The sequence below is a fragment of the Suricata suricatta genome, chromosome 15, assembly GCF_006229205.1.
Source record: "Suricata suricatta isolate VVHF042 chromosome 15, meerkat_22Aug2017_6uvM2_HiC, whole genome shotgun sequence".
NCBI classification, from domain to species: domain Eukaryota; kingdom Metazoa; phylum Chordata; class Mammalia; order Carnivora; family Herpestidae; genus Suricata; species Suricata suricatta.
In genome coordinates, this window is record NC_043714.1 from 41,558,954 (window position 1) to 41,580,732 (window position 21,779).

At 49.8% G+C, this 21,779-nt stretch overlaps 1 protein-coding gene across 1 annotated transcript in view; it reads left to right on the top strand.

Moving 5' to 3' along the window:
* The window catches only part of MATN2 (matrilin 2), a 119,319-nt gene that overhangs the window by 84,864 nt on the left and 12,676 nt on the right, over positions 1-21,779 (top strand). The window contains exons 6-10 of the mRNA XM_029923881.1: positions 1,659-1,781; positions 5,024-5,146; positions 5,388-5,510; positions 18,713-18,835; positions 20,291-20,413. Of these exons, the coding sequence (XP_029779741.1) occupies positions 1,659-1,781; positions 5,024-5,146; positions 5,388-5,510; positions 18,713-18,835; positions 20,291-20,413 (615 nt within the window). The remainder of the gene's footprint in view (positions 1-1,658; positions 1,782-5,023; positions 5,147-5,387; positions 5,511-18,712; positions 18,836-20,290; positions 20,414-21,779) is intronic.

Below are 21,779 nucleotides of genomic sequence, written 5' to 3' on the forward strand. Positions count from 1 at the left end.
ATTACCTCATATAAGTGGAATCATACAATATTTGTCCTTTTGTGTCTTACTTATTTCACTTAACATAATGTCTTCAGGCATTATCCATGATGTAGCATTTGTCAGAATTTCCTTTTTAAGGCTGAATTCAAGTCCCTGCTTTTAATTCTTTTGGGTAAATAGCCAGAGGTGGAGTTGCTGGATCGTATGGTAATTCTGTATTCAATTTTTTGAGGAAACTCTGTACTGTTTTCCATAGTGGCTGCTGACCTTTTACAACAGCGTTTACTGAAAGTTAACTTCACCTTTCTCTGAGGGCATAGCAAAAGGATTCCTGCAGATCCTCCACTGTGTGGCTACACTGTTTGTACTCTGTGTCTCTTTCTTTTTTTCTTTTTTCTTTTTTTATCTATTTGTGTGTGCCCAGTGTTTTATTGACAGGCCCCTTTTCCTTCACTGAAGCCCCTTGATTTGTGGCACTGTGTCCTGTGAACTGAAATCACATGCACCCAACAATTTGCCACCTCCCCTCGTGTAGAAGGGATGAGTTACAGAAAGTACCCAGGGGTCAATGACAGTTGCAAGTGGCATGTCTTCTCCTAGGCCATTCCCCATGTGGGGTGAGCATTCTCTCTGTGTGCTCAGTCTGCATCTACTTCTGCTCAAACTCTGTGCGTGTGAAAAGTTCCACCCACCAGTCACCTGGGAGGGCACATCACGGACCCCTGAAGGGATGCTTGCCAGGCTGGCTGGGATCAGGCATGATTCACGGCTGTGGGGTCAGGCCGCTAGTCCCAGGGCTGTGGGGTAATGGTCGTTGGCAAGGCAACCACAGGTCTGCCACGTCCCGACAAGAAAGAACAATACAGTTAAACAGACCCAGCTCAGCCACGAACGTGACGATTTCCTCCAACACCCGTCTCCTAAAGCCCTCCTCAAGCTCATTTTATTTCCTTTTACTGTTCTCCATCTTCCCCATAACCTGCTCTTTGTGGGGTCTTGTGACGTTAGCATTTTCCACCAGGAAATGAAATGCTAATTGGCTGCTGGTTATGAAGCCGCTCCCACCCGCTGGCAGAAACGCAGCCTGGACGGGGGTGAGCGTCACCCCGGGACGCACCTGTAACAACCCGGGCAGCAGCCGATGTGTCTTCTCCAGTTGCTCCATACGCAGGCTGTCGTGATCTCCCCCAGGTCGAGGCTGAGCGTTTGGACCCTTAATGGAACTGCCATGTCCTGCCTTTCCTAGATAGTCAGATATCTTACAGGATCAGTTTTTGTTTACTCTGCCTTACGCTGTCCAAGGTCATTCATTGTCAGATATCATTGAAGACAGCGGTTCCCTACATGCTTTGGGCCCTAGGGATGAAGCTAACTAGAAGACAAGACGAATTGGATTTTCCCAGCGTTTCTATCTTTCTTGGGAAGGGACGGGATGGGAATTATGGTCCTCAACCCATTGCGCCAGCTTTTGGCCATCCGAGGGGAAAAAGAAGCCTGCTGGAGAATCTCGACTTCAGATCCCAGGTTCTCCTTCAAACCAGCTCCCTGCAAACAGGCGCTGTCTTCTCTGTCCGATAGAGCACCTTATTCACTGAATGTCCGCTCGGGAGGGGCTCACCGCAGAGCCCTGGGAGAAGCCCAGAGCCTGCAGGATGGTCTTCCCTCTCTCTCCTCAGGAATCAACTATTGTGCGCTGCACAAACCGGGCTGTGAGCACGAATGCATCAACACGGAGGAAGGCTACTACTGCCGCTGCCGCCGGGGCTACAGCCTGGACCCCAACGGCAAGACCTGCAGCCGTGAGTGTGCCGCAGTGGGGGTCCCGAAGGGAGGGAGGCTTCCCACGCAGGCTCACTTCTGACGCTGCTGGGTTTCCTGTGAGCCTGACGGTCCAACATGCTTCACCTGCCTCACCTCAGTTTCATCATCCATAAAATGGGACTATTCATGCCACCCACCTCATAGCTTTGTTTGTGGGATTAAAAGAATCCACACATATAAACCACTCAGAAAAGTGCCCCCTAATATTAATAGGCACTCAGTGAATATTAGCTAATGTTATTATTTGCTATTGAGAGCACTGATTAAGTCAGATCCACCAGAATCTAAATCCAAGCTCCACCACATACTAAATGTGTGGCCCTGGGCAAGTTATTTAATTTTGCTGAGCTTTGATTTTCCCTTCTGTTTTATTTATTTATTTAATATCATGTTTTTTAATTTGTGTATTTTGAGAGAGAACACTAGTGCCAGGGAGGGGCAGAGAGAGAAGGAAAGAGAGCATTCCAAGTAGGCTCTCCATTATCAGTGCGGCACCCAGCTTGGGGCTCAAACTCATGAGCCGCTAGATCATGACCTGAGCTGAAACCAAGAGTTGAATGCTTAACTGACTGAGCCGCCTAGACCCCAATCCCCTAGAGCTTTTAAGGGGAATAATCAAGACCAACTTAGGCTCTTAGCCTGTGCCTGGGCCAAGGAAAGCACAATGAAAGATAACCGTTCATTATTCCCACGGAGCCTGGGAGAGTGACCAGTGGGACTCTGGCCTGGGACAAGAGGCCAAAAGAGACAGACTTCAGAAAGTACGTGGGCTACTACAGAGCTGATCTGCGGGTGGCGCTGGGAAATGTGGGACTTTCTGTTAAGCCTTTCTTAACTGTCTTGTGTAAGAGGCACAACAAACCCGCATTCAGTGATGTAAATGCACAGAAACTTGCAGGCTGCGCCAGCTGGCCAGTTCTGTCCTGTTTTACGAGGCATGGCCTCCATGGGTCCAGGCCAGCGGGGGTGGGGGCGCATGAGCACTGTGTTCGATGCCGGGCCCCTGGTCTGCTGGGAGAGGGGCTCCGTGACATGGCCAGCACAGAAGGGGCCCTTTGTGTGTGCGGCTTTCCACACGGCAGGCTGCACATCTGCTCTAGCTTTGGGGACAGAGATAGATTGTGAATGAGAACAGTGCAGCTGTTCAGCATTTGGACCTCAAACTGCCAGAAGGGGAAGCTTCACAGATGAAGTATTAGGGACAGCGCTGTCCTCAGGAAAACTGGCACCCCTTCAGTCATTAGAGGGAACAAAGTGCCTCGATTAGGCTTTCTAAGGACTGATCCCAGAGGTCAAAGAACTTTTGAACTAGAAAGTTGGTGCTGCTATGCGTTTGCCTCTGGAAGTCTCTGAGGTCTTATGAGAAGCGAGTGGGGAGCAGGGGGTCTTCCATTCGACAAGGACACGCCCTGGTAAAGATGGGTCTGGGTACATTCTGCCTTCTCTCAGGGGTATGGGGTCTGCCAGCTGATCGTCCTGGGAAGTGTCCCAGGACAGGCTGGGCATGACCTGATGGAGCCGACATAGAGCCCCAGGGGCCACAGCCTCTCCTCCCTCCCAGCATGCCTTGGGGGTTCCTAGAAGAACTCAGAAGGAGGACCAGAGTGATTGGACCATACTTTCTCTCTGGGATCTAATAAGAAAGACTACTTGAGGGCGCCTGGGTGGCTCAGTCAGTTCAGCATTGGACCCTTGGTTTCGGCTCAGATCATGATCTCATGGTTTGTGGGTTCAAGCCCTACATCAGGCTCTACACTGATATCGTGGAGCCTGCTTGGGATTCTCCCTTCCTCTCTCTCACTGCCCCTCCCCCACTCTCTCTCAAAATAAATAAACATTAAAAAAAAAAAGACCTAGGTGGTCTAGGTGTCAGCTTCAAGAAAATATAAACTGAGCCATCTCTTCCTAGGAGTTCACAGAGAAGGCCATGGTGTCCTGTTCCCCGTAAGTACTCCGGGAGCCCCAGGCCGTAATGACACAAGCCCTTAGGAGTCCACACTCTGTGAGCACTTTCCGGGCACTCACTCACTTTATCCTCACCATAGCCTTTTGGGGCATCTACATTCTTGCCCCTATTTAAAGACAGGGAAACCATGGCACAAAACAACTGAGTCACACTTTCCCAGAATCACGTGAGTGGTTAACAGTGGAACCAAGATGTGAATCCCGGCTTCTGGCTCCTGAGATCCTGCCAGTTTTGCAGTAGTCACATCCACTAATGGAATGTTCCAGAAGGCACTAGCCCCAGGCCCTCAAGGAGTCAAAGAAGCCTACTTGATGGCCCTGCACAAGGTCTTCAGTGTCTCTCTGGTCCCTGGGTGTGCTTTTTCTCCATCAAGGAACTCTGGGAGGCAGCCTGCAGGGCTGCCTGTGGGAGCCGTTCGCCACAGCTGTGTATTCACTGCCCCTCAGTGCGTGAGGCCCAGCGGGGCCAGCTGCACCGCACTCGGTGCCAGCGGTGGCCACACATGCAGGCTGTGGCTTCAGTTTGTTTTCGGAATCTGGGTGTCCTGGGTCTGGGGGATAAAAACACTTTCTCTGTGTCATTTTCAGGGAAAAATGAAACTATACAATGAGTTCTTTCCCAGCAATACTTAATAAGCATCCAGTCGGCGATTACTGTGTGCCAGCTACAGTTCTGAGGGCCTTACGTGTGTCAACTCCTCTCCTTCTCACACAATCCTCTAAGAAAGCAGCCATTGTCAGTCCTCATTTCTCACGGCGGGAAATGGTGGCGCAGAGGCCAAGAAGGAAGTGGTTGGTGCAGGTGGGATTTGAGCCCAGCTGTTTTGAGGCCACAGCCCTCATTCTTAAGCACCGCTCATCAGCTGTGCGGCTTGGGGCAAACAGCTTGGCCTCCCTGAGCCTCGCCTTCCTCCCTGAGATGGGGGCTCACGACTGCCCTTGGCCCTGAGGACTGCAGATCGTGGTGGTGCAAAGGCCCTGGCACAGAGTGCTGCTGGCATTCTTGCCAACCCAGGAGTCGCGTGCAGTTTACTCTTTCAGCCGAGAAATGGGAAGAAAAACACACAAACAAGGCCGATTTTCCGGAAACAGTTGCACGGGGTTGCACACATCTTCCTAGCACTGCTCTCTGTGAGGCCCGTGGAGTAAAAGGCCCCTGTGGCCTCCCCTCTCCCGGGGGTCTGTGTTAATGCCCCGTGGCTGGTGAGTGGTGGCCCCTCAGGCCACTTTGTGTTTTCCCGTGTGACAACTGCAGGGGTGGATCACTGCGCGGAGCAGGACCACGGCTGTGAGCAGCTGTGTCTGAACACCGAGGAGTCCTTCGTCTGCCAGTGCTCAGAAGGCTTCCTCATCAACGAGGACCTCAAGACCTGCTCCAGTGAGTCCCCTCTTTGCTTCTCTTATACGGGAAAGGCTTGCAGCAGGAGTGGAGAACCTGACCGCTGCGGAGGAGGGCGCCTCGTTGTCCTCTCCTTCTCTGTTCTGGGGGGATCATGGGAATGTCCTCTGGGGACCGCAAGCCTTTGTGGAGTGAGGGGGGGGCGGGGATAAGCAACACTGCAGTCACTTGAGTCCCCCAAGGCTCACCGACCGCCTCACCTGGCTGTCTGCTTTTGCAGGGGCGGATTATTGCTTGCTGAGCAACCACGGTTGTGAATACTCCTGCGTCAACACGGACACATCCTTTGCCTGCCAGTGTCCCGAGGGACACGTGCTCCGCAGTGACGGGAAGACCTGTGCCAGTGAGTGCTGTGGGTGCGGTGACCAGTGGGACTTGGCACAGGCGGTCTGTGGGTGGAGTGTGCTGCCGGGCCGGGCTTCGCGGGCCACCGAGTGGGGGGTAAAGGCCGCTCTCAGCCCCGGTGCTGCCCTCCTCCCCAACACAGCCTTTTCCTACTTCTGCAATCTGCCTCGGGGTCATTTTGAAGCTGGACAGAGCCCTCTTTCTTGGCTCCCTCTTCTCTACCACAACCTGGCAGAAAGTGGCCTGTGACACACAGTAACGATAGTCTTGCAGACCCCTTGCTGAGAGCTGACTTCCTGCCGGGCGCTGTGCTAACCCCGACTTCCAGCAGTCCTGTGGGATCCCCATCTTGCGGATAAACTGCAGCTCCGGTTAAGGAAGGAGCCTAAGGCCACCCCCAGTAGAGTGGTGGGTTCAAGCTCCTGTCTCTGTGACTCCAGAGTCAGTTCCGGGAGAAGGGGAGGCTCTTGGGAAACCTTCCCAACCCCATCCTCATAATCTGGCAGCAGATGGAGAAGTTGGCGGTGATGTTTCCTGGGTACATGTTTCCTTGCAGCTGGCCCCAACTCCTGCTCCTTAATTTAAAAAAAAAAAGCCCCTGGACCTCCCTCTCCCCTCACTCAACAATGTGGTGCTTTCTGCCCTCCAGTCCGGGTGGACTAAGGCAAAAGTTAAAAAAATAGTCATTTTGACGAGGGGATCAGCACTGGAGGAGGAGGACTATAATTTTCCTTCCCCATCCTGCTGGTCTTTCCGGTGGCTGACTTCCCTGACTACTGATACAGTTGTGGCCACGACCGGATGTAGCCACCTTTTTCTGCTGTCATTGGCACAGGCAGGTGAGCTGATGCATAGTGGGGTGCGCCCCTCCATGTCGACTGTGAGAAAGTGTTTCCCTAGTTTGAGACAGATGCTTGAGTTTCGGCAAATGGATTACCCATGTATGGCTAGCTTGTGGCTGCCTGCCAGCCAGCTGCTTTCGGGGCCGCTGCCGCAGCCAGCGGGCAGAGGGTGGGGGCATTAGGGTGCATGGAAGTGCGTCCACATTGGACTGCATGCCAGAGCCAGCTGCAGTGGTTTTTTTATTGGTTTGCTTTAAATTTCCATCATCGTAGATTATCCATGCCCTTCCTTTGTCCCTCTGCTCACTGTGATCATCATGGGCTCACAATAAACTGGCAGCAGGACTTCTAAGAAATTCTCACAACCCTTCCCAACAAATGCTGTCCCTTTTCCTTACAGTCGCATGACCCCCTTTCCCTTTTTACCCAGGTCCACAGCTGAGTCATGCCACTGACAGTTTTCAGTGTTGCGCATTTTCCCATTTAGGTGGAGTGCAGTCAGAAGTCAGTTCTGCTGTGTATGTATTTCTGTATGGTGGTGACTGTGTGAAAACTCGTGAGATGATCCGACGGGTTAGAATTATCCTTTGGGAATGGTGGTACCTAAGGGACGGTAGTACCAGCAGCTGATACATAGGCGTTGAACTGTTCCCCTAATTGAAGGCTGGCTGTCTGCACCACGATGATTCAGTCTGGCTGCCCTGGGCTGTAATAATGGGCTCTGTTTTCAGTGTGGCCATAGTTAACTCGGCCTACGTTTCCCAGCTCTGTGCCAGATGACAAAGAGCCTGATGACATGACTCCAACTTTTTGGAAAAGCCTGCTGGGCTGTGGCAGGGGCCAGGGGGGGGGGCAGAGGGGCTGCTGGGGGCCAGCCAGGCCTGGCTCAGTGTACGAGGGTGTCCTTCTTCCTTCAGAAAGGCACCCTCCACTTTGAGCCTTGATAGCAGATGGCCTGAAGAACGGAGAGCAGACCCAGGGTCCCAGGGCCCTAGAACTAAGTGGGCATTGTTACCCCCACACCCCTATAGGCACCTTGGACTCTCTGGCCTCTGGGATGAAATCCATCCTCCCTTCATCCTGACCTTGGCCTCCAAGTCGTGATTGCCTAGATTCTCCCTAGGAGCCTTCCTTGCCTTGAGAGGTTGACATTCAGATTAGGGGGTCAGGTGGGGCGGGGAATGGGGGAACGGGGTCATCTCTCCTATGAGCTCAGCTGAGAGGCCTCTCCGCCCTCTAGCTCCTGGTGGTTTCCCTGCGGTGGACCATTGGCAAGGGCATCCCAGCATGGGGCAAGTCCACAGTCTGGATGTGCACGGAGCACCCAGCTCCCTGGCCTGCCAGCTGCTTGTGGGCTGAGACTCTGGATCTTGTTTGGAGTCTGGGGTCCCAGGCCTGGCCCACAGGAGGTGCTCAACAAAGCTCGTTTGAGGGGGACAGTGAATGGTCAGAGACCACCTGTCTTTTATCCTGTGGCCTCTGGCCCAGGGTCTGCTCCTAGCTCAGCAACATTCAGTGGCTCCCCCCCATCTCCCCAAATATGTCTCCAATTGTGTCTCTCCATTTGGCTATGTTGGAGAACCCCCTTCCTCCATCTCTTGAGCCCAGCCCCGGCTCTTCCTTGCTGCCTCCAGTTCTTCAAGAGGGTGAGTCCCATGGTTCCAGCATAGCCTTCCTGTCCCACTGTCGCTGGTGGAAACCAGCCAGTTCCTCCACAGGGAACTTCCTACTGCTAGGCCCCACCAGGCTCCTTGTCTGCACCCCTGCCTGCACCGCTGGAGCCTCTCCATGGCTGTCTCCTGCCCAGGCCTTGCCCTGTGGTATGGGACTCTTGGCACACACCTGAGAACTAATGTGGCAGAGTAGAAAGGATACTCAACTCAGGACCCCAAAGACTGGGTTTGAACCTTGTTGCTTCTACCCTGGCCAAGAGAGTTGACCCTTTCTGGACCTCATTGCTCAACCGTCAGCTCGGAACGATGATTTTGGCCTCTCTGTCAGGGCGCCAAGTGGCACAGGGAGAGACAAAAATTGAAGTGCTTTGGGCAATTGTAAATTGCCGTGAACCCCTAAGGCTCTGTGTCTCCCCTAAGGTACCCTTGCTGTGCTTTCACCTCCCACAGTTACTCTGCCCTGCACTGAGCACAAGGCTGTGGCAGCGCCTTGCCTTGCAGCCTGCAGATCTGCCTCCTAGGGCTGGGCCTGCCTCAGTTGGAGGGGTCCTTGAGATGGACCACTCTGGGGGAGGCAGACTCAGGAGCCCCAGGACTGCCCGATGGTGGCCCTTCCTTCTTGGTGGCAAGAGGAAGGTGCTGACGGGATCTGGGCCACAAGCTATAGAGCACTGGGAATTCTAGTCCAGCCACTGCAGGCAGGTCTGTGGAGGCCTTGGGAGGACCTGATGCCCCCTAGCCCCCAGCTTGACTCTGAAGCGAAGCAGCTCCGAGCGAAGTAAATGGAGTATTGTAATCTGCTCAGGCGGCCATAGCAAAATACCATGGGTTGGTATTTTCTTACAGTTCAGGAGGTTGGAAGTCCAAGATCAAGGTGCCAGCATGGTCAGGCTTTGGTTAGAGCCCTCTTCTTGGCTTGCAGATGGCCATCTTCTTACTGTGTCTTCACATGGTGAGGAGAGAATAAGCTCCAAGGGCACTAATCCCATCACGGGGCCTACACCTCCTCCAAATGTAATTACTTCCCAAAGACCCCACCTCCAAATACCACCACACTGGGGGTAGGGGGTAGGGTTTCAACATATGAATTTGGCAGGGAGGGCTGGGCAGGGGGGAACACAATTCAGTCCATAGCAGGGAATGAGGGGAGAAGATGACCCTCATCCTCAATGTATTCCTATTATAAGTTTGATGGAGCAGAAGCTTAGAGGTCTTCCATTTCTTTTGTGGGAAAGCAGCAGGAAGAAGGAAACGGTGCCTCCAAGTTGGCCTTGAGGTTCAGCGGCAGAGCCAGGACCTCTTGCCCAGAGTGACATGCCCTGTGAAAGTACGTCTCAGTTCAGCTACTTTTTTGGTTTGTCTCGGCAAAAGCTATTACAGAGTCAGCCAATGGTTGGCTGCTCCTAGTTTTATTATAAAAAATGCCAGAAAATGGTGTAATTCTATCTCCTGGGCCTCGTTATCCCCTTGGCAGGCCCCTGTGGCTCCCCTCCCTCTGGGGCGGGGTTGGTTGTGGAACCGCAGACGCAGGATTGCCATCTGTCGTCACCACAGAGGTGCGAGTCCCGGGAACACGTGACCTTATGATCACTGTACCACAGACACCGATGACTCACTGGATGTGGAATCCAGATGTGAGCGCTCAGCCCGCATCGGCACACAGGGCTGCTAGATATGGGTCCTAAAGTCCTGTGCTTTGTCCCCAAACGTGTCATCCTCCTGATCGAAAATGGTAGATCCCATTCATGCTGAGGGTTTAATCGAATGTGTGGACCTGCCTCCTTAAAGATGAAAGAAAAGGAGGCAGCTCTTGGAGGGAAAGTGTTTTCTTCCCACATCCTGAGACTTCTCAAATGTCCTCTCCTCCCTTTCTTGTTAAGTGATGGTTCCCAATAGTTTGTCCTCACTCGCATCTCTGGATTTGAGTCTGGATACTTCCCGTAAGCTCTTGGTCCATTTGTTCCCATTCCCCACAAGTATTTACCCTCTACCGTCAGTGCACTGGTTGCGTCATGCTGGGTGCTGGGTTCCCTGGGCTTGATGCTGGTTCTGTTTCCGCCCTGACAGAGTTTCAAGTTTCTTAGAGAAGAAAGATATGAAAAATTTTTCTTGTGATGTGGAAAGAAGAGGTACCACAGGAGTGTGTGCCAGGGGGGTAGGGGCCTCAGCTAGTCTAGAGAAAGTTTCCGCAGAAAGAGATGTTTGATGAGACATCTGGAGATTGAAGGAGAGAGTGAGCCAGAGATGGAGGGTATTATGGACTGAATGTTTGTGTCTTCCCGAATTCATATGTTGAAATCCTAACCCCCAAAGGTGATGATGTTAGGAAGGCGGGGCTTTGGGGGTGAATAGGTCATAAACATGGGGGACCTTCAATAATGGAATTAATGCATTAATAAAAGAGATCTCACAGAGCGCCCCAGGCCCTCCGGCCATGTGAGGCTACAAGGGGAAGTCTACAGCCTGGGGGAGAGTCCTCACACAGTCATGCTGGGACCCTGATCTCAGACTTGCAGCCTCCAGAACTCTGAGCTATGAATTTCTGCTGTTTCCAAGCTGCCCAGTCTGTGGCATTCTGTGCCAGCAGCTGGAACAGCCTAAGACGGAGGAGGAAGGGCTCCCCAGGCACAGGAAGCAGCATGCAAAGGCCCAGGTGCAGAGAGTGAACTGGAGGAAGTGGAGTGTACTGAGTACTGAGTGCTGGGGGGCGGCAGGTCCAGAAAGGCAGAGGGGACAGATCACCTGCAGCATTTAGGCTTACAGTAAGCTGTTTGCAGGCCCAGCCTCCCCTGAGAAAACGATTTTATTTTGTCTTCTGAGAACCTTCCAGGCTGAATAGCTAGCATGACCGCTGCACGTACCACTGACGGGAAACACAGAGGTGGTATATTTGTGGTCTAATCCCACCTTTGCCCCCAGCATAGCTGACACAGTTCACCTCTGCAGATTAAGGGACCCTGGGAAAGTCACTTTGCCTCTCTCTGGTCACCCACTTCCTCGACTCTAAAATGAAGGGCCGGACCTTTTTCTCTCCCAGCCCCCTTCCAGCCCAGAGATGAGGAGAGTGCCTGGCACAGAGGAAATGTTCCAGAAACACTTGCTGAATGTCTGATCTCCACCATTCTCCCTGGGCTGAAGGCACCCCGTGGTCGTGAGTCAGGGATGCTGGCGCTCTTTGCCGGTTACGGGACCACTGAAGTCCTTTCCTGTGGGGGAGTATCTGGCTTTGGGCAAAAGCTGACTCCAAGTTGGTTTCCAGACTTGGTCCAATAGGAAACATCTAGAACCTGTGCTCAGGAAGGTGACTACAGCACATCTTTGGCATTTTCTTTTTCTTATTAAAAGTTTTATTCATTTAGGTAATCTCTGCACCCAACACGGGGCTCAAACACCAGACCCCAAGATCAAGAGTTGGATGCTCTTCTGACTGAACCAGCCGGGTGCCCCCACTTTTTGGCATTTTTCTCATTTACCACATGTGTTTCCTTAATTTGCAAGTGACCCAGAACATCCCTGACATGCAGAAACTGGACGTCTTGCTGAGCAGCGGTGAAGTGTGCCCTCTGCAAGGCTGGTGTAGGGGAGAGAGTGAGGTCCGCCAGCTTCCACCCTCTGCAGGGTTCTTGTTTGAAGCATCTACACTCAGAGGCCCCTGGGTGGCTCAGTCGGTTGAGCCTTGGACTTCGGCTCAGGTCATGATCTCATAGTTCGTGAGCCTCTCTGCTGACAGCGTGGAGCCCGGAGCCCACTTAGAGTTTTGTGTCTTGCTCTCTCTCTCTGCCCCTCCCCCACTCACACTCTGTTTCTCTCTCTCTCTCTCTCCCTCTCTGAAAAGTAAACAAATATTTAAAAAATTAAAATAAAATAAAATAAAACATCTATACTAACCCCCTGGGGGGAGGGTCTGGTTATCCTTGATTTTTCAGAGTAGAAAACTGAGAAAATGTCTCTGTTTACTCACCAGGTATTTATAGGGCCTGTTGTGTGTCAGGCATTGCACTGGGCGCTGGGAGATGAGGGAGGGGAGGGCAGGTCCAGTCTGCGGTCCCTTGATCAGAGCCCATGGGAACACAGCCCGGTGAGGAAGCAGGTGAAAACCTAAACCAATGTATGACTACTGTTCAAGACAGTAGTGCTGTTACCAGAGAGGCAGATGCCTGCTGCTTTGGGGACCTGTGTGAGGAGACACCTCCAGGGACGTGGGGAGGAAGGAGACACAGGTGGCCGTGCGGACCACGGAGGTGGGAGGACCCCTGACTTGGGACTGAGGTCCGCACAGAAACACGGTGCCCAGAGCTGGGGAGAGCGGGCAAAATGAAGCTACAGGGAAGGTCCTGGGAACCTTGCCAAGGATTCTGTGTCTTTTCTGAAGATTCTCAGGGCCTCGGGCAGAGGGAGGGAGTGATGGGTGAAGATTCGCATTTTAGAAAGAGGATTCAGGACGAGGGGAGGGGATGGACTAGAAGGCGTAAAAGAAGGTGTGTGGAAGCCACTTAGTAGATGATGTAACAGCCCAAGACAGCAGTGTTTGGTTCTTGGTGGTGGAGGCACAGGGTAATCTAGACACTTGAGAAAGTCTCTCTGAGCATAAGGTCTGAGTCTGCTGCCACATCTCACCCCTGGTAGTTTACTGGAATCATCTGTGGGGTTTTTTTTAAAAAATATTTTTTAATGTTTTAATTTATTTTTGATACAGAGAGAGACAGAGCATGAGAGGGGGAGGGTCAGAGAGAGAAGGAGACACAGAACTGGAAGCAGGCTCCAGGCTCTGAGCTGTCAGCACAGAGCCCGACGCGGGGCTCAAACCCACGAACGTGAGATCTGACCTGAGCCGAAGTTGGAGGCTTAACCAACTGAGCCACCCAGGCACCCCTCTGTGGGGCTTTTAAAACAGCCAGACAAGAGTGCCTTGGTGGCTCAGTCGCTTAAGTGTCCGGCTTCCACTCAAGTCATGATCTCCTGGTTTGTGGGTTCGAGCCCCACTTTGGGCTCTGTGCTGACAGCTCAGAGCCTGGAGCCTGCTTCAGATTCTGTCTCTCTCTCTCTCTCTCTCTCTGACCCTCCCCTGTTCGCACTGTCTCTCTCTCTGTCTTTCAAAAGGAAGGAAGGGAGGGAGGGAGGAAGGAAGGAAGGGAGGGAGGGAGGGAGGGAGGAAGGAAGGAAGGAAGGAAGGAAGGAAGGAAGGAAGGAAGGATTAAAAAAAGGAAAAAAACCCAGCCTGACACCCAGGCAGCACCCTAGATCCCCTGAAGCAGAGACCATCTTACACTGATGTAACCGTGTTAGAGGACAATTTGGAAATGTTTATCAGCTTTTAAATGCTCATAGCTTTTAACTAGACATTTCTTCTGCTTCTGGATATTTGTCTTTCAGATATGCCTGCACATTGCATGTAAAACCATGTGCACAAAAATATCCACGGCAGTGATGTTCAGAATACTGGAAGACTAGGCACCACCTAAATGCCCATGTGAGAAAACATTGATTAAATGAATTATCGTATACGCTTTAAAAGTAATGAGGTAGGGGCGCCTGGGGGCTCAGTCAGGTGAGCATCCTGCTCTTGATTTTAGCTCTGGTAATGATCAGGGTGGTGGGATCAAGCCCCATGTCAGGCTCCACTGCTTAGGATTCTCTCTCTCCCTCTCTCTCTCCATCCCCCTGCCCGTCTCCTCCACTTGTACTCTATCATTCTCTCTCAAAAACTTTTTTATTTTTTTAATGTTTATTTTTGAGAGAGAGAGAGAGCATGAATGGGGAAGGGTAGAGAGAGAGAGGGAAACACAGAATCCCAGGCAGGCTCCGGACTCCTCTCTGCCAACACAGAGCCCGATGCAGAGCTTGAACTCATGAACCATGAGACCATGACCTGAGCTGGAGTCAGACGCTTAACCAACTGAACTTGCCAGGCACACACACCCCGCCCCCCGCCAATTTTTTTTTTAATGTAATGAAGTAGAGTATCAAAGGTGAGTGAAAGGCATGCTTTTCATTATAAATGCTTTATTTCCCATAAGAATTTTTATTTAAATTTTAACTCATTTTTAGAATAGATAAGTGGCTTACATGGTTTAAAATTCAAAACAATACAAAAAGACATACACTAAGAAGGTTTACTCCCCCTCTTGCCTTTCCATCCCATTCCCTACCTCCACTTCCTGTCAATAAGTGGTGGTAGCCAGCCTCCAAGATGGCAGCCAGTGAGCCCCGTCTCCTGGTATTCACACATTTGGACAGTCCCCTACTTCACTGTTGGTCTGTGTGACCAATAGCATCTGGAAAGAATGACGGCTTGTCACTTCTCAAATTAAGTTATAAAGAGATGCTATGGCTGCTCCTAGTGAGTGTTCTCTCCGCCCGTGTCCTGGATCGTTCACTTTGGGGGAAGCCATGTTGTAAGCTGCCCTGTGGAGAGGTCCACGTGCTGAGGAACCGAAGCCTCCAGCTAACAGCCAGTGAGAAACCGAATCATGCCAACAGAGATGTGAGTGTGCTCAGAAGCACGTCCTGTAGCTCCGCTAGAGCCTTGAAATCACTGCAGCCCTGGCCAACAGCTTGACTGCAGGTTCCTGAGAAACCCTGAGTCAGAACTGCCCAGAGAAGTCTTGGATTCCAGACCCCCAGAAACTATGTGAGATAAGAAATGTTATTTTAAGCTGCTAAGTTTTGGGATAACTTGTTACATAGCAACAGATAGTTAATACACCATTTTCATTACTTTGTTCTTTATCCTTCATGTTTCTTCATGTGAGTAAAAGCCAATATAAATATATATTTTTATTTCCTACCCTTTTTTATACACACACAAAAAAATGGTATACTGTCTATACCCCATTATATAACTTCTTTAAATTTTTTTAAATTTATTTTTGAGAGACAAAGAGAGACAGCACGAGCAGGGGAGAGTCACAGAGAGAGAGGGAGATACAGAATCTGAAGCAGGCTCCAGGCTCTGAGCAAATGGTCAGCACAGAGCCTGACGTGGGGCTCGAACCCACGAACTGTGAGATCATGACCTGAGCCAAAGCCAGACACTTAACCAACTGAGCCACCCAGGCACCTCATTACCTTTTTTCTTCTTCACTCAATAATATTTATTGGAGATTTCATATCATTACACAGAGAACGTTCTCATTCTTTTTACAGCTGCTGCATGTCTCATTGTGTCGAATACTTCCTCAGCTAGTCCCTTGTTGCTGGGCACTTGGGTTGTTTCCCACTTATTATTACACACAGTGCTGCCTCAGACAACTTGAAAGTATACCCCTTCATATCGTCCTAGGGTGTCTGTAGGGGAGAATTCCAGAAGTGAAGTTGCTAGGTCAAAGGCACATTTTGTAACTTTGACAGATTTTGCCAGATACCCCTCCTCCAGGGAAGTATGCCCTTTAATCCATTTGCATTTTGAACCATGTGCCTGTTTTGCCTTTAAAAAATATCTCTGCCGGTGATTCTGATGCGGATGTGAGGTGGAGAGCTCACCGCCGCTCAAAGCTTCACTGATCAGATGCTCTGAGGGGGCGAGGAGGGTTAAATGGTTAAAAACCCAAACTCTGCACATGTGTTAAAAGCATGCCCCCAATAAGGTTTCAAACAGCTGCTAATATGAACACTCAAGAGAACTCAGAAACTGGGCTGGGAACTCCTGTGATAGTCTGTAGCCAAGGGTGACGTGGACAGTGGCTTTGGGCTCAGAAGACTCCTGATAGAGGAAAGCAGCACCCATCTGCTGGGTGCGGGTGTGGGTGCAGCCCACCAGGGCCCAGGGTGTGCGTGGGAAGGCTCAGCCCCTCTTCTCAATGACAGCCCGACTTGGAGCCAACAGGACAGGACAGGGCAGGGGGGAAGCTCCAGAAAGAAGAGGTGTGGTGGGTTGAGGGGGTGAGTATTTGTCTGGATTATGGCTTGACAAGGCTGGACTGCAAGAGTTATAGCTATTTTATTACGTTGGAAAATGGAGTATTCTTAATATAAATTTATGGTGGGAAAAAAACGCTCACCTCCACAGCCAGCCAGCTGTCTGTATAATGGATCACTCAATCGCATTTCCATTCAACACTATGTGCGGAACCACCCCAAGCCATGAGGGAGCGTTCTGCATTGATAATGAGTCTAGGCTGTGCCCAGAGAAGTAAGTCATGTTCAGAGCAAACAGGACAGCCCGCCTCTGCGTTGACTCTCTTCTGCAGTTACAATTTTAGTTAATGTAACATTTTTTCATCCTTCAAAGATTTTGGCAGCACTTCTGCCCAAAGGAAGACAGGCAAGTTTCCCTCCATGTTTCAAAGGTTACTTTGCAATAGAGCAGTGCAGTATCATTGGGGAAAATGTGGGGTTTTTATCAGAAGATTACATGTTGAGTCTGGTGCTATCACTTATTGGGTATTGATCTTGGCAAGACATTAATCTTCTCAAACTTAGGCTCCCAGCTGGTAAGTGAGAATAACAACAGCTGCCTTCACTAAACCACAAGGTGCTTCCCAGGACTCCCCTCCAAAAAAGAAGTCCTGCAAAAATGGCTTAGAAATAAATGTGTGGTCTGTGCCTGATTATAGCAGTGATTATGTACTTTGGAGTCTTGAATAACTTCAGCGCCTATCTGTTGTAAAGTTCTTCTCGATCCAGAATGATTGAGTCAATTCTCAGAACTGTGTGTCGTTCTTATAAAAAATCACTTCCCACATGTCCTCATTGTCAAATTTCCCCAGCATCAGCTTGGTGTTCACAGAGTCACGAACAGAAGCCATGCCAGCCCTATGGATGGCAAAGCCATTCTTTTTGCTCTGTCCCGCAACCTCAGCCTCCCGTGACTCTTCCGTCATATCCATAGGAAGGGGGCCTCTTCATGTCAACCCATCAGCAAAGCTTGTGGGCTCTCCCTTCAGTATACAGCCAAGAGTCTGCCCACTTGTCACCATCCTGGCCGAGGCCACCAGGCATATTGCGGGAGGTTTCTTCCGACTCTGTGCGCCATCTTCACCCACGTCGAGCTCTCCTTCTATAACAAAGCCATTCACGTACCCAGACCGCTGAGAATGCCCCAGCGCCCCAGCACTGCTGGCTGCCAATCCCACATGGTCTGCCCCTGCTGGCCTCTCTGGCCTTGTCACCTGCCAGGCTGGTGTTGCTTGGGTCACACGAGTCTCTTTGCCTTTCCTAAGACATGCCAAACACACTCCTACCTCTGCACTTTGCAAATGCTGAGGGTGCCGCTCTATCCAGATATGACACACTTACTAGTCTCTTCAGGGCTCTGCTCAGTGTCGCTGTATCTGACTTCAGCACGTAAAATACCAAGCCCTCCCCAGCTGGGGCACGTTCTCGCTCCCTTATTCTGCTTTTCTTCATGGTGCTTTGCCCATGGGACATATAGGTCTGTCTGTTTGTCTTCCCCCTCTTCCCCTCTCTTGCCTGCTGTCAAATGTAAGCTTCTCAACCGCAGAAACTTTGTTTTATTCACTGTTAAATCCCCAGAGCCTAGAAAGGTGCCTGACTGGGAGTAGGGACTCAGGAAGTAGTTGATGACTGAATGGATTGCCTGAGGGTGACACATAGGTGCTTAGATGAGTAGATATGTAGATAAGTTCATGTTACAGTTACATGATAGCCAATGAAGTTTGACTTGTTTGTTAATATTTATAAGCCATTTATATCTCTCCTGTTATAAATTGCCTTTCATGTCTTTTGTTCCTTTTTCTTATGGAGAAGATTTTTCTCATTTTATGCACTATATATGAACAATTTTTGTTCATAGACACGTTTTCTGTTTTGAAATGTGCATTGTGGGGTAAGACACTACCCTAATTTTTTCTTTTAAAATATCTTTATGAGAGATAATCCACATACCAAACAATTCACCCATTAAAAGTATACAATTCAATGACTTCTAGTATATTCAGAGTTGTATATCCATCGTCACAATTTAAAAGAAATTCTGCTCCCCTATCCATCACCCCTCAATCCTCTTTTTGTTTGTTTTTGTTTGTTTTTTCTTTTATAGTTTATTGTCGAGTTGGTTTCCATATAACACCCAGTGCTCATCCCAACAAGTGCCCTCCTTTATGCCCATCACCCATTTTCCCCTCTCCCCCACTCCTATCAACCTTCAGTTTGTTCTCTGTATTTAAGACCATGGTTTGCCTTCTTCCCTCTCCTTAACTATTTTTTCCCCTTCCCCTCCCCCATGGTCCTCTGTTTAGTTTTTCCTGTTCCACATGTGAGTGAAAATATATGGTATCTGTCTTTCTCTGCCTGACTTATTTCATTTAGCACAACACCCTCGAGATCCATCCATGTTGCTACAAATGGCCAGATTTCATTCTTTCTCATTGCCGTGTAGTATTCCACTGTATAGATAAACCACATCTTCTTGATCCATTCATCAGTTGATGGACATTTAGGCTCTTTCCATGATTTGGCTATCGTTGACAGTGCTGCTATGAACATTGGGGTACATGTGCTCCTATGCATCAGCACTCCTGCATCCCTTGGGTAACTTCCTAGCAGTGCCATTGATGGGTCATAGGGGAGTTCTATTGTTAATTTTCTGAGGAATCTCCACACTGTTTTCCAGAGGGTACACTGCCCTAATTTAAGGTGTCTAAAATGTCTTTTAATATGGAATAAGCCACTGAGGTATGAGTCATTTCTTTCTTCTGTGTTTCTTACTCCTACTGGATTCTCAGAATTGGACCCCTGTGCTCTGGGTGACCACGGTTGCGAACATTCATGTGTAAGCAGCAAAGACTCTTTTGTGTGCCAATGCTTTGAAGGGTACGTCCTCCGTGAAGATGGGAAAACCTGCAAAAGTAAGTTTCTGCTAGAGTTGCGTCACATCTGCATGAATTCCGCCATCCTGATCTCTATTTAAATCAGTCGTCCTCCGAAGCCAATGCCCCATGACTACTAAATATCATGTGGGGTCCTGATGGAATCAGAAAAACCACCTCAGGTAGAAACGAATGCACATCAACCATGGACACTCTTGGTATTCATGCGTCAGTATTGGTCATTTATTGTAACCCATGTATCACACTAACATAAGATGCTAACGCAAGCAGAACTGGGATGGGGTCTGGATGAGCTCTCTGTGCTAGCTTCCCAGGTTCTGTAAATCTAAAAGTGCTCTGAAAAATAGTCTGTTGAAAGAAAACAGACACACACATGGCCGAATGAAAAAAGTCAATGCTAGAGCTCCAAGTGAAGTCGGTTATTTATACCCTGTGGCCAGAAACAGTTTAGTGATTTGCTCTAGTGGAAAGACAGTCTGAAATCCAAAAGTCTAGCCTTGCCATTGATTATCTGGACAAGTTGCTTAACTTCTCTGAGCTTCTGTTTGTTTGTCTTTTTTTTTGTTTAAGTTTATTTATTTTTGAGAGAAAGAGAGAGAGAGAGAGGCAGAGAGAGAGAGAGAGAGACGGAGAATCCCAAGCAGACTCCATGCTGTTCACACAGAGCTGGATGAAGGTCTCAAACTCATGAGAACTGTGAGATCCTGACCTGAACCAAATCAAGAGTTGGATGCTGAACCAACTGAGCCACCCAGGCGCCCCTGTTCATCTTTAATAATATCGTGGCTGCTGGTGGCGCAGATCTGTCACAGAGACCATCTGTGATGGGTCTATTCTTATGTCTCAGAAAGCAAAGCCTGTTAGAGGGGCCGAGATGCACCTCTGTTTAATCCAAAGGAGAGTGTGTAACTCTGAGCAGATGATTTTCATCCACATCAGTCATCTTCTCCTCAAGTTTCTCAAAGCATTTTACAAAGAGCAACTTGTGTTGACACATTTGACGAAAACATAGGTGACTGGAATTAGTACTGTCATTTTTCAGATAGACCGGAAACACAAGGCTCCAAGAGGTCAAGTGAATTCTCCAAAGTCATGTGCCAGGGACAAAGCCAAAATTAGATTTCAGCCCCGCTAATCTAAACTGAGGTTTAATCTTCTAAGTAATCACGTCATACAAACGGTGTTTCCTTTTGCTATCAGAAACCGCATGTGCAGAAAGTTGATGATGAGTGTATTTAATGAGACGCTGAAGTAGGTGCTGGTGAGTGATGGTGGAGTGGTACTAAGAAATGTGAAGAGTTAACCTAAATTGGAGCCACTGAACTTCATCCTCAATTTTACCCTCTTCCCATGGATCACTGGGCTCAAGGAGCCCTGGGGGGTCTGGTGGCTGAGATGGATGGACCCTCCAAGCTGAAGCCTGGGGGAAGTTTCTGTTGGTGAAATTGGTGTAACTCGCTGTGCCGTCCTCAGGGAAAGACGTCTGCCGTGCAGGAGGCCATGGCTGCGAGCACATGTGCGTGAACAGTGGTGAGTCATACGTCTGCAGGTGCCGGGAGGGATTCCGGCTTGCCGAGGATGGGAAACGCTGCAGAAGTAAGTGGCCTCAAGGTAGAGATGAACTTTTCCGTCTGTGGGACTTGGACAGTTACATAACCTCATTTAGTATTGAAAATCTTCCTTTATAATCAGTGTTATGATGACAAGTCCCTGCCTTGGGTGCTCTGAAAAGGTTTGCCGGGGATCAGTACAGGAGACCCTTAATTCTTCAGGAATTTCTCGGTCAAGGTCATGAGTTGTCACGCACTTGGCTTCTGTCCATTTTCTCCCAGTTGCTGGCCCTTCCACAGCCATTATGGGGATGCCCAGAGCCTCCCACAGAGCCTGTCTGATCACTGGACAGAGTTCAAATCTCTGCCAACAATCACTGTGAGGATCCCAGGATAATTAGAGTGGGAGAGGGACTAAGGGGGTTTCTGTGGGTCTTATTTATCCAATTTCTCTACTGTTTGCTTCTGTAGGTCACTCAGAACAGAGTGTGAGAGTTTCCTTAGAAGATGTATTAGTCAGGGCTCTCCCAGAAAAACAGAACCGATAGGATATATACGGGTGTGTGTGTGTGTGTGTGTGTGTGTGCGTGCACGCATATATACAGAGATAGAGACAGATGGACAGAGAGAGAAAATCTGAGGACAAGGGAGCAGGCTGGAGACCCAGGAAGAGCCGATGTTGCAGCTTTTATCCAAAGGCAGTCTCAAAGCAGAATTCCTTCTTCCTTGGGGTACGGGTGGCAGGGATGCAGTCTTCTCTCTCTCTCTCTCTCTCTCTCTCCCCCCCTCTCTCTTTTGTTAAAGCTTATTTATTTATTTTGAGAGAGAGCGATGGGGGAGGAGGAGGAGGAGAAGGAGGAGAGAGAGAGAGAGAGAGATTGAGAGGGAGAGATTGATTGATTCCCAAGTAGGCTCCATGCTGTCAGGGCAAAGCCAAATGCGGGACTCAAACTCACAAACCATGAGATCATGACCTGAGCCAAAACCAAGAGTTGGATGCTTAGCTGACAGAGTCGCCCAGGCACCCCTGTCTTCTTTCTCTTAAGGCCCCCAAATGCTTGGATGAGGCCACTCCCTGGAGTGTACTCTGCTTACTCAAAGTCTAATGATGGAAATGTTCATCTCCTCTAAAAAATATCTTCACAGCAACATCTAGATTGGTATTCAACCAAGTAGCTGGGCACTGTAGCCTAGGCAAGGTGACATATAAAATGAACTGTCACAGCACCCAGAGAGAGAGAAAGAGAGAGAGAGAGAGAGACAGACAGACAGACAGACAGACAGACAGAAGAGCACGGGGCAGGGATCTTTCTCCACTGTGAGATTCCGAGCTGCTGAGCCCTATTCGGGGGACATCCCATGTGTCAACAAAGCCAGGGGTGGGGTGGGGTGGAGGGCACAGTCCTCCTTCC